This window comes from Neolamprologus brichardi, chromosome 2, assembly GCF_056152115.1.
Source record: "Neolamprologus brichardi isolate AB-2024 chromosome 2, ASM5615211v1, whole genome shotgun sequence".
Lineage (NCBI taxonomy): Eukaryota > Metazoa > Chordata > Actinopteri > Cichliformes > Cichlidae > Neolamprologus > Neolamprologus brichardi.
The window spans coordinates 8,443,345-8,456,120 of NC_142105.1; the positions used below are offsets into that span (position 1 = coordinate 8,443,345).

The 12,776-nt window shown below is 42.5% G+C and overlaps 1 protein-coding gene across 4 annotated transcripts in view; it reads left to right on the top strand.

The window, feature by feature from the left end:
• slc44a1b (solute carrier family 44 member 1b) overlaps positions 1-7,847 on the top strand; it is a 31,337-nt gene extending 23,490 nt beyond the window's left edge. For 2 of the 4 annotated variants that reach the window (XM_006797601.2, XM_087846967.1), the window contains exons 15-16: positions 4,360-5,754; positions 6,751-7,847. In XM_006797601.2, coding sequence (XP_006797664.2) covers positions 4,360-4,788 — 429 coding nt within the window. In that variant the 3' untranslated portion in view covers positions 4,789-5,754; positions 6,751-7,847. The remainder of the gene's footprint in view (positions 1-4,359; positions 5,755-6,750) is intronic. The other 2 variants (XM_006797602.3, XM_087846978.1) reach the window with 2 other exon arrangements.
• Positions 7,848-12,776: the final 4,929 nt, after the last annotated feature.

Genomic DNA, 12,776 nt, shown 5'->3' on the forward strand with positions numbered 1-12,776 from the left:
TCCAGCACCGCCTGCTGTAGATTGAGTGCAGGTCAGGGAGCTCGGAGCGGATGTTGCGCTCAGCTGAACGCACAACCCTCTGTAGAGCTCGTCTGTCCTGCATGGTGCTGTTCCCGAACCAGGTTAAGATGTTTCCCGTCAGGATGCTCTCTATGGTGTAGGAGTAAAAGTTCCTGAGCACCTTGGAGGGCAGTTGGAAGTCTCTCAAGCGTCTGAGGTTGTAGAGACGCTGTCGGGCCTTTTTCACCACGGTGTTGATGTGACAGGACCATGACAGGTCCTGCGTGATGTGAACTCTGAGGTATTTGAAGCTGTCCACTCTCTCCACTGGGCACTCGTTGATGACGGGGGTCTGGTAGTTCCTCTCCTGCTTAGCGCTGAAGTCCACTATCAACTCCTTTGTCTTACTGACGTTTAGAAGGAGGTTGTTCCTCTGGCACCAGTTCTCCAGATTCCTAATCTCCTTCAGGTAGGGCGTCTCGTTGTTGTCAGAGATCAGGCCCACCACGACGGTGTCGTCAGCAAACTTGATGATGGTGGTGGAGCTGGTAGTGGCCACACAGTCATATGTGTACAAAGAGTACAGCAGGGGCCCCAGAACACACCCCTGGGGGGCTCCAGTGCTGAGAGGTGTGTTCTGAGCCCCCTGCTGTACTCTTTGTACGCATATGTACACATATGTTTTAGCTAGCAAAGCGGCGTGGCTAATGTGGAGTGAAGCCACGTTAATGACAACGTGGAGATGTGAGCAGGACAGACGGAACAATTGACGGGAAAAGTGTGGACTTTATACCAGTTTTTAAATTGTGTTGATAGGCCACGTAAAACCAGAGTTATGATAAAAATATATGCAATGTTTGGTTTTCTTCCTGAATACTATTGTTGTTTATATTTACTGCGGGAAGAAACGGTAAAAACTGCGTTTTATAAGGAAAACGCTCGAAAGCCTGTGAGCAAAAACAAAAACAAAAACAAAAACATGGAGGAAGTGGAAAGAAAGGCTCTTGGCTCTTTTAAAGGGAGAGTACCCAGCCACTGGTACAGATACAGTGGGGCAAAAAAGTATTTAGTCAGCCACCGATTGTGCAAGTTCCCCCACTTAAAATGATGACAGAGGTCAGTAATTTGCACCAGAGGTACACTTCAACTGTGAGAGACAGAATGTGAAAAAAAAATCCATGAATTCACATGGTAGGATTTGTAAAGAATTTATTCGTAAATCAGGTTGGAAAATAAGTATTTGGTCAATAACAAAAATACAACTCAATACTTTGTAACATAACCTTTGTTGGCAATAACAGAGGTCAAACGTTTACTATAGGTCTTTACCAGGTTTGCACACACAGTAGCTGGTATTTTGGCCCATTCCTCCATGCAGATCTTCTCAAGAGCAGTGATGTTTTGGAGCTGTCGCCGAGCAACACGGACTTTCAACTCCCGCCACAGATTTTCTATGGGGTTGAGGTCTGGAGACTGGCTAGGCCACTCCAGGACTTTCAAATGCTTCTTACGGAGCCACTCCTTTGTTGCCCGGGCAGTGTGTTTTGGATCATTGTCATGTTGGAAGACCCAGCCTCGTTTCATCTTCAAAGTTCTCACTGATGGAAGGAGGTTTTGGCTCAAAATCTCACGATACTTGGCCCCATTCATTCTGTCCTTAACACGGATCAGTCGTCCTGTCCCCTTGGCAGAAAAACAGCCCCATAGCATGATGTTTCCAGCCCCATGCTTCACAGTAGGTATGGTGTTCTTGGGATGCAACTCAGTATTCTTCTTCCTCCAAACACGACGAGTTGAGTTTATACCAAAAAGTTCTACTTTGGTTTCATCTGACCACATGACATTCTCCCAATCCTCTGCTGTATCATCCATGTGCTCTCTGGCAAACTTCAGACGGGCCTGGACATGCACTGGCTTCAGCAGCGGAACACGTCTGGCACTGCGGGATTTGATTCCCTGCCGTTGTAGTGTGTTACTGATGGTGACCTTTGTTACTTTGGTCCCAGCTCTCTGCAGGTCATTCACCAGGTCCCCCCGTGTGGTTCTGGGATCTTTGCTCACCTTTCTCATGATCATTTTGACCCCACGGGATGAGATCTTGCGTGGAGCCCCAGATCAAGGGAGATTATCAGTGGTCTTGTATGTCTTCATTTTCTGATGATTGCTCCCACAGTTGATTTTTTCACACCAAGCTGCTTGCCTATTGTAGATTCACTCTTCCCAGTCTGGTGCAGGTCTACAATTCTTTTCCTGGTGTCCTTCGAAAGCTCTTTGGTCTTGGCCATGGCGGAGTTTGGAGTCTGACTGGTTGAGGCTGTGGACAGGTGTCTTTTATACAGATGATGAGGTCAAACAGGTGCCATTCATACAGGTAACGAGTGGGGGACAGAAAAGCTTCTTACAGAAGACGTTACAGGTCTGTGAGTGCCAGGGATTTTCCTTGTTTGAGGTGACCAAATACTTATTTTCCACCCTGATTTGCGAATAAATTCTTTACAAATCCTACCATGTGAATTCATGGATTTTTTTTTCACATTCTGTCTCTCACAGTTGAAGTGTACCTCTGGTGCAAATTACTGACCTCTGTCATCATTTTAAGTGGGGGAACTTGCACAATCGGTGGCTGACTAAATACTTTTTTGCCCTACTGTATATAGACGACACCTGGGTCACAATCAAAACACAAGAAGTGGAATCCTTCACTGTGCACATTAACGCCGTGGATAAAAACATCAAGTTCACCAGGGAAGACACAAAGGATAACTGTTTGCCTTTCCTGGACTGCGCTGTGCACATTGAAGAGAATGGCAACCTCAACATTGAAGTTTACCAGAAGCCCACACACACAGACCAATACCTCCTCTTTGACTCCCATCACCCTCTGGAACACAAACTTGGGGTAATCAGGACCCTACACCACCGGGCAGAACATGTTCCCTCTAAGCCTGAAGGAAAAAAGAAGGAACACACACATGTAAAGGAAGCACTTAAAACATGCGGTTATCCTAATTGGGCGTTTATAAAGTCAGCAAAGATGCACAGAAAAGAAGATCAGACATCAGCGAGGGAGGATAAGAAAGACAGACGCAACAACATTGTCATCCCCTATGTAGCCGGTGTATCAGAGAAACTCAGGAGGGTTTTCTCCAAGCATGACATCCCAGTGTACTTCAGACCCAGCAACACGCTCAGACAAAAACTGGTTCACCCGAAAAACAAAACTCCAAAACACAAACTTAACAACGTGGTGTATGCTGTACAGTGCAGCGAGGAATGCCCAGACCTCTACATTGGAGAGACCAAACAGCCACTTCACAAGCGCATGGCACAACATAGAAGAGCCACCTCCACGGGACAAGACTCAGCTGTCCATCTGCATCTTAATGTCAAAGGTCACTCTTTCGAGGATGCCAACGTTCACATTTTGGACAGAGAGGACAGATGGTTTGAAAGAGGAGTGAAAGAAGCCATTTACGTCCATCTTTGAACAGAGGCGGTGGTTTACGACAACAACTCTCTGCCATCTATAATCCAGTTTTGAGATCCCTCCCTAGGCGCCTTAATGCCCACTCACATCCTGGGCCATCTGACCTCAGGAAATCACATGATAGCGTGGGGCCAGGTTTCACAATGAGCTCACCCGAAACCCTGGCTGATTGTGACCCACACCCGCTTTCACACCTTGGCTCATGTGATTAGGTACAGGATCATCAGGGGGTCCTTTGTCCCTCTTTGGGGGGAAACTCCCACTAGTTTTATATCTGGGACTCTCCACCATTTGACCTTAGAACTGAAGAAGCTTCTCGGATGAGAGGTGAAACGTCTTCAAGCAACTCAAAGAAGTCCAGACGCTTTTCTTTCCAAGCTCCTTAGACTACTTTCAATAGTGTTAACATACTACACAGGTCATGAACAAGATCTTTTAAAATTTTCATTTTAAGTGGGCTAAAGCAGTTAATTAAAAGTAGTCTAACATAAATGTAAATGCTGTAATTTGATTATTTTAATAAACCATGTAACTTGGATGGATTCAATGCTGGCGTGACCACAGTGCACACGTCTAATGTTGCTCACAGTGATCCAAGGGACCGCTCAAGGAGTTTGTGTGTTCGCTCAGACACATGAAAAATTAGAGGGAACATTGACCTGCAGGTGTCAGTTCAAGAAGGGGGAGTTGTTTGTTGTAGAATCTCCAGTTTGCAATTCATCATGGGATGTGTAGTTCCTTTATTGTTAAACATGATTATGTTCTAAATAAAGTTCTGATCATGATTCCTCATAAAAGGACTTTCTTGAATATCAATGGGGCGCAGTGTTTTAACGTGTTTGGTCTTCGTCCACCCTTCTGTGTTCCTGCAGGAGTTTGTGGAGAGCAGCCGGCGGTTGGAGCGTGCTGTGGAACGTGGGCGGAGTCGGGTGAAGGAAGTGGCATCAGAAGGGGCGGAGATCAAGCCCATGGTGAGTGACAATGACACCAGAGGGGGCGTGGTCAGGCAGAAGAACTCGTTGGAGGAGGCATCGGTGGGTCCAGACTGGGGTGGTGACGGGGAGTGGGAGGAGCATCAGGAATTCCAGGTGTACTACCTGTTGGTGGGGGTGCTGGTGGACTGGATGCTGATGGAGCAGAGCGACTTTGTCCTCTGTCTCAGCGAGGATGTCGTCCTCTTCCTCTGTGTCTACCTGCCCACCTCCACTCTCTTCCTGTTCGTCAGCCTGCTGAACACGCCAAACCCCGCCCCCTCTCCCCATTCACATGTTAAATCAGCCGCCGTAAACACTGTGTGCTAACCTATACATGCTAACTGATGCATGTGGTGACTCAAGCATGCTGACTGGATGGCCCACTGACGCATGCTAGCCAAACCCATTTACACCGCCGCCATCATCACCATCATCATCATGCTGGCTGCTTCCTCAGAGACTAAACTCCTACTGACTTTTTGTTTGTAATCTATTTATTTTTTACTTTTGTAATTTTTATATTTGAAATATATTTTTTTATAAATGTGTTGATGTTTTGTTGCTGTTTGAGTGAACTTCTGTTCAGCCTTATTTTCTCACTGTGGTGCTTTAAACGAGAAGAAGGACTCAGCAGATGGTAAGCTGCAGCTTCAGGTTCATGGTTCAGTCTCAGGCTCCCTTTATGCTTCTGTGATTCTGGTCCTGTCATCACATTTTTAGATATACTACCCTATGATTGGAGATAAATTCTTTAAACTGAGATGTTTACTCTGCTCTTTCCTGCTGATGAGAATGATCGAATAACCATTAAAATTGGAACAGATATAAGACAGGTTAGTTAATTTTTAAAATATGAATCAAAAATGTTTACAGAGTTCAGTTTATGGACCATAGATTTAAAAACAATCTATTTTTCAGGAGCTGATTGAGGTTAACTAAAGGTGGTTTTTAGAAAGATGCTTTCTTCTGGGTCCTAGCTTCCTATTTGGTTTCATAGAATGATATTTCATCACTTGAACTCATGTCCCTCATAGTTCGAGCAGCTTAGGAAGAGCTAGGTCTGACTCAGAAATGAATTCTAAAGGGTTCATTATTTTCCCCACCAGATGTTTGCTCCTGGTAGAGTGAGACGAATTAAAAACCAGAAACCAGGTGGTTGTCACATCCTGTATGTTTGTCCTTCAGCGACCCCCAACAATCAACCAAAGAAAAACTGCAGAGAAACAAAAAACAACCAAATCTAGAAGCGCAGCAACAACAGAGAGATGCAAAGGACCACTCCAGCTCTTGTAGGTTTGTGCAGATTGTGTTTCAGTTTGTGAAAAATCCCCAGTATTCTGTCACGGTAGTAACAGCACTGGAAAAATAGCTGTGGTGGATACACTTTACCCTGAGTCGCTTCTAAAAGTTTAACAGCTAAAATGGTTATTTCAACTGTTATAACACCAGTTCATTGTAATACCGTAACGTCAAAAGCCTACAACTTTAAGAAAGAGGTCCAAAATTCAGACAAAACTTTTATGAACAGCACTTGGGGATGATGGAGAGGAAGAACTCCCTTTTAACAGGAAGAGACCGCCAACAGAACCAGGCTCAGGGAAGGATGGACTGTCTCGATCAGTTGGAGGTTATTTGGCAGCTTCTAGGCTAATCTTTTACAAATATAACACTAAAGTCCTTCAGTTAGTCTTACAGTGAAGCCAATTTTGCCTAAAAACTATCATTGTTTTGCTAATGGTTGCTCAGTTTAGGATTTATGACAGGAGGTCGTCCTTTGGTGGCAATAACTACATAGATCTTACAAGTGTTTGTAGACAAAGTGGTGGTTAAAGGTGATGCTATCTGGAAACTTCTGCTTGTATGAAGCCAGATATCAGAATGTAAGATATAGTAAATGGTGCTGTAGTACTCGAGGAAAGGGATTTTACCACAACATTTACCCCTTTTAACTAAGTCCATAGAGCCCCATTTATTCTAAGCATCCCCATGAGCGTCCCCATGAAACAGGATGCCCAGAGATTGGAACTCGCGTGGAAATAAGGGACCAACTGAAGAATTGTTACACCCCTAATAATGATGATGATAATAATGATAATAATAATAATATTAAAAACTTTTAAGTGAGTAACTTAGTGAGAAAAACTAGGAAATAAGCAAACCCTGCTCCAGCTATGTGGACCTGACTCACCTTCATCTCCCATTATGCTCTGCTCTCTCCTCCATACCCTGTGTGACTGCCTGTAATGTGTAATGACTTGTGTTAACCATATGACCGTTTTGCTGTTTCAGGCTCCGGGGACGAGTTCAGCTTGACCAAAATCAGCCAATGGGACTTGTTAAAAAGAGACATTCCAAATGTTTATTTTTACCAACGTGTAACATGTTTACTATGGTTTCACTCCAGGGAAAACAATATTTTAATAAGAAACTGTAAAAAAGTAACAATGTAATGAAGCACTTTATATTGAAGCGCTGCAGATTTTAAACCGGCTGATGCATTTTTTCGTAGTGATGTCCTTTTTTATAAAACTCACCCCAACTCATCGCTCACTCTTCAGTTCCTAACAGTTTTCAGCCACTTTTCCGTTTTTTGTCTTAACGTTTGTTCTGGAGACGACCCGCGCATCGCCGACAACAGCTCGTCAACCAAGTCATCAAAGGGGCGGGGCCTGTGGACAGGCGGAACAGCAGCCATAAAACTCCATTTATTTGGTGGATGAGATCTGTCCAGGTCATGCCGAGGCTGTCAGACTCTATGTGGGATGGATCACCACGAGTGTGCGGTTTGGTTTTTTCTACTGTAGTTACTGCTACAACCTGCAAGGTGTGGGTCATGAGACCAGTCATGTGACTCCTTAATGCAGCACCTTCAGTTTGCTGAAGCCTGAAGTTCTCCTGCAGCTAGGAAGGACAACAGAGCTTGTGGAGAAGACGGGGTTAGTGGCTCTTTTTTTAAATCCACCAGACTTGTTTGACAAAAACAGGGATTTTTTTAACACTGAAAATGAGTGTTATTGACCTATTTGTGTGACTTTTGCTTTTTAATGCATTAGTTTTGGTCCGAATTAATGCATTATAACACCAAAGCAGCACAATATTACAAACTATTCAATTGTGGCAACAGTAGATGAGTAACTCCTGTGTTCTTTGAGGTAAAATTACTGTTTTTATGAATGGGGTCTGGTGGAGTGTAACAGCTTCAGTTACTTGTTTAAGAAAAGCTGTTTAATATGGGTAAAGTGGAGAAAATCTTGTGTACATAGCAGCTCATGGTTCTTGTTTGTGCATCTGCTTGTGGGCGTGGCCTTCTGCCACCCACTGCAGATAACATATTGACTGTGAACAATGGAAAATAATTTTAAAAGGTTTCCTGACTGATAAATCAATACATTTGAAATCACGCTCTTTTTAAAAAATATCAATCAGTCATTTCAAACACCAAGATATGTATTGTGCATTGCCTAAACATATCAGGACAGAATCTTTGATGCATATCAGACCTATAAATAGCCTATAGAAAACTGTCTCCATCAGTCACATGACTCTCACCTCGTAGGCTGTAACGATCAGCCGAGTCCCCTTGTGGTCGGGGCTCAAAATGGTTTACTGGAGTCAGAGACGGATGCTCCAACAAACAATCACCCGGATCCCACTTCCTGTCCAGAGCCGAAACCGCCATCTCTGAAACCGCCACAAATCAAATTGTTGTTTCCATCGAGAAGACGGTGGGAGATGTGACGGCTGAGTTCAGTCAGCAATAAAAAAAACTGCATCATGTGACCACATCAACAACGACAACAAGTCTTCCTGCTTCCTTTTGTTCAACATGTTCCAGGTTCAATGATTAATTTCGCCTCAGGCAGGAAGTCCGACCAATGGCTCGACTGTAAGAGGTTTGATCTCCTTTTATTGTTCAACAAGGCAACTCATTGGGCAACCTGAGAAAGAAAGGTTGCCCAAAATGTGAGTTTGAGTTATCAGAATGTCTTGAGTCAAGTGCTGAAGAAAGTGAAACTTTTGATTTGAGAGCAACGGTGCTGCCGAGGCAACTGCTTTTCCTGGTTGGCCAATATGTTGCCTTGTTGCACTGCAGGTTAAGCTGTGTGTGAGGCTGAATCCAAGCGTCCTTCCTTCAGACTGAAATACAGACTTAACCCAGATAGCAAACATGTCTGGCCTTATCTGGGCACTTTGGGGACTTACAGCTCAGTTATGTTGTGTAGACTGAACACTCCTATATCATCCCAAATCCTAAATAATTATGATGATCTGCACATGAGTACCTCCCATTGGAAACCTGATTCAAAATGGAGGGAAATTAATGAAGGTTTAGAACCTAATTAGTGCTGCAAATAAAATCCTAAAATTTCCCTCACCAAAACTGAAGCTCAGAACATTTGGACAGTCAGATAGTACAGAAACCTCACAGCAGCCATATTATTGGTCAGATAATTGCATAAAAAATGCTCCAACAAACACGGTGCAGAGGTCCAGTTCTAACTCCAGTTACTTGAGGTGAAGCCTAGCAGCTAGCTAGTAGCTACAGTCACCTGTATCACTATCCAGCTGTCAGTCAAATAGACCACACCCCTAATTATGCAAACTTCAAGCCTTAATATAATTTAAAGAGGTGAGTTATAAAAACATTCTTGACCTGTAGACGTGTTATGAAGGTGTAAATTATCTATAGAGACAAAAAACGTTTTTATATAAATTGTAAACATGTTTATTTCTGCTGTAAAGTTTTAACATGGGGGTTTTTTGGGGACTGACTCACTGCTGGAGCCTCCGGTGGATGTTAGAGGAACTGCAGCTTGTGGGCACTTTACCATTTGCATCAGTGGAAACAGAGCAACTTTCATTCACATTATTCAAAAAATGTTGCCTTTACAAGCTGTTTACAGTAAACTGAAGCTGAAGGTGTTTCCATGGAGACATCCTAAGGATGAAGTCTGGAGTTTGGACGTTCTCTGGGTTCAGTCAGTTTAAAGTTTGTTGTGTTCAAACATCGACCTGCTGACATGTTTCTGGTCTGAGTCTGCTGCTGTGACGATGAACATCTGTGTGCAGTTTAACACTTTTTGTTCCTGAGATGTTAATGGGCGCAGCTGATTGGCTCCGACCGGCGGTGTTTAGGCTGCGACTGTTCCCATCATGCACCTCTTCTCTGCCAAACACCTCCTTCACTTTGACAGATAAACCGCTCAGAGAGGCCAAACTGAGGAGCGTCTCCTCCAAACAAAAACAAAACAACCCGACAGATTCACAAGCTGTTGTGGGAAATCTCTCCGTGTGCAGAAAACTGGACCTCAGTCTGACATTCAGCTTTCAATTATTAAGCGCATGTGTGTGAAAAAGCAGCGAGGCCGTGGTCGCCGCACTCGATGCTCCGAGCATGTTAACTAATTGCACTAAAGATGGAGTTCATTCATCACTGACGTCCGTTTGAATTAGCTGTAAAGTATTTTAGATGAACAGTGTTCGTAGCTCAGATATTACCACACACACTTACACTCTCTCTCACACACACACACACATTTATTCATGTTTAAACGTCCCAAAAAGAAAAAACTAAGAGCAATCAAAGGAAATATTTAACTCCTGCTATTCAGATACACTTAGATTAGTTTGGACCATGTGACTGCTGTGCCGGGCAGATTAACCTGACTGCAGATTAACCTGGAACTGAGAAGTTTCATTCCAACATCAGAAAAGTCTGATCATTTCAAGTATTCAGTTAGAATTTATACAGATACTTATATACAGGACATTTGGAATAATGACAAAAACGAGATGGAAAACAAACGTGGTGATATAAAAACAGTAAAATCCTCATCAGGCTTTAAGTGGTGTGTCTCCTAAAACACAAACAGACTTCACTTTGGGGTATTTTTGTCCAGACATCTCTACAGAATTGTTTTAATTGAGAAACTTTAGAGGGTTTTCTGGCGTGACCGGCCTGTTTAAGGACTTTATGTAAAAATCATGAACTAACAAAGCAAATTTGTTATTTATTTAACTCTATTTCTTCTTGGAATGAAACATTTCAGCTCCTCTTCCTTGTCTGCTGATTAATTATACGTTTCATTTACCAATTTCAATCCATCCAGTCGGCACGCAGAGGTCAAGCTGCTGCTGAAGGTGTAGGGGCAGCAGGTGAGCTGTGGGTTAGTGACACTCCAATCAGAATCTTTGTATCGACTGACTTATGCAGCGTTGTCATAATCAGACTGTGATTTTTAGTTTTTTTTTTCAGTGGATTTTATTGTGTTTTTTTTTTAATTTAAACACAGGGTGCATCTAACTTTAAGGTCAAAACTGTCAAATTTGCATAAAGAAAACAGCTTTTAAAAAAAGAAGCATCAGTTTGAAATCACACAGGTAAAAAAACAAAACAAAACACAAATTTAAGGCTGATTTAAGTCAAATTTTGTCTCGTCTCAGAAGGTAAAGAATGTTTCCAAAACCTGAACTGAGCCCCAGATCTGTCACAAACGTGACCTGGTGTTTGTGATGTTTGAGCTGCTCGTAGCTCAGTGACATTTAGGTTACAGCCTATGTGAAAACATTTCACCTCTTCTTTAAAAAGAAGTATAAAACCTTCATCGTTACTGCAGGGTTATCAGGTTGCATCTCGTCTTTCTACTTTAAGAAGTTAGAAGTAGTAAGAAGAAGCTTTGAGTCTCGACAAATTTGACCAAACTCACAAAAACTATCCAAATACAAAGTAAATTTCATGTATTTTTTTTTTTTACTTCACAACATTGTTTCAGTTCATCACCATTATTTTTTCCCAAAGTTTTGCTTCATGTATTTCAGTTAACTAAAGTGTTTTTTCAGGCTTTAGTTATTATAATAAGTGGTCTGAACAGGAGGTGGGTGGGGCTACTGTGCCCTACGTCATACAGCTTCAAAAGAGGAAAACAACTCTTTGAATCTAAGCCTTTAGAGTGGCAACCTGAGCTTTTGGCTCACAGGGATTACTTGAGAAATTCTTTATTTGAAACCTGTTCAGTATGACAGGAAATAACTAAAAGCAGAAGAGCAGGTGTATTCAGGACGACTTCCTCTTGTTTGAGCTGGTTCTTTGAGTTTGTGTGAGCAAGGTTTTAGGTGGTCAGTAGTATTTCAAAGAACCTGAAGAGGACGGTTTACCCTGACCTGCCCCCGTTTCTGCATGCCGCTCTTCAGGTGTGATATCATATCTTTGGTATTTGGAGATCTCGGCAGTCACAGCTAAAAATGGTCTTATTTATTCTCCTGTGAAGTTTATAGGTTCATTTGTCAGAGCCTTGAAGTTGTTTCTTGCTTTTTACCCCTTAGCCATAAAGGGTTGACCTTTTAGTGACCTCAACTTCAATGTGAAGGCCAGAGGTCAAGTTTTCTGAAAATGTTGTCGTAGGTGCATCTGCTAGGAGGCTGGGGGTAGCACTTAAAACGTAACAACATTTTAATAACATGTTTGCATATTCTCTCCCGATTATTAACATCTCAACCCAGACTACTCTGATATTTTCTTAAGAACATCAGTGGTCAGTTTGATATAATGTCCCAAAATGTCCATTTGTATTTTTTATCGATTTTTATTACCCATAACACTAAAAAAGAATCCCAAATCTAGCTCTTTAAAGTTCAAAGACTTGCAACTTGAGCCAACCTTTAAGTCTGTGCACAGCTCTTTGAGTAATCCTGTTAACAGACCAACCAAACCAGTTACAGGTTATTTATTTTTATTCAGTTGTGATTTTCTGAGCCTTGGCAGTGATCTTTCTTTAACATTGGAGTGTCTCTAACTTGTCCTCTACGTGCCACCCTTCTCACTTCGGTTGTAGGTTTTAAATAAGGCAATCTGAGACTGTTTGCCTGCTTCCTCGGGCCCGGATCGGAGCAGATGAAGGGCCGGTGTTGTAGTAAAGTTGCATGTCCATGTGTCCCAGCTCCGTATTGCAGCGCGTCGTCTTCGTACGGTGTGAATAATCTGCTGTTAGATCCACAGCACTAAAAACTCTGACGTCTTTGTTTCCTTCGGATGTGACTCTTCGTCTTCATGAGGGACGGCTTCATAGCAACAAGAACAAGTTAAGACTTTAGGCAACACAAGTTTAACTGTCAGGTGTAACACTAGTGTTTGTTTTCTCTGCAGTACGAAGTGGTTTGTAACATTGAAGAACTTTTTCTTTGGCTCTGGGTTGTTTTTTTATATTTATCATTTCTTATGTATATTTGTTTTTTAAGAAAAATAATAAAAAGGAAAATTTGAATCTGTGCTTGGTATCTTTGTTGACTTTCAAGATCTGTGTGTTATCATATCAGAA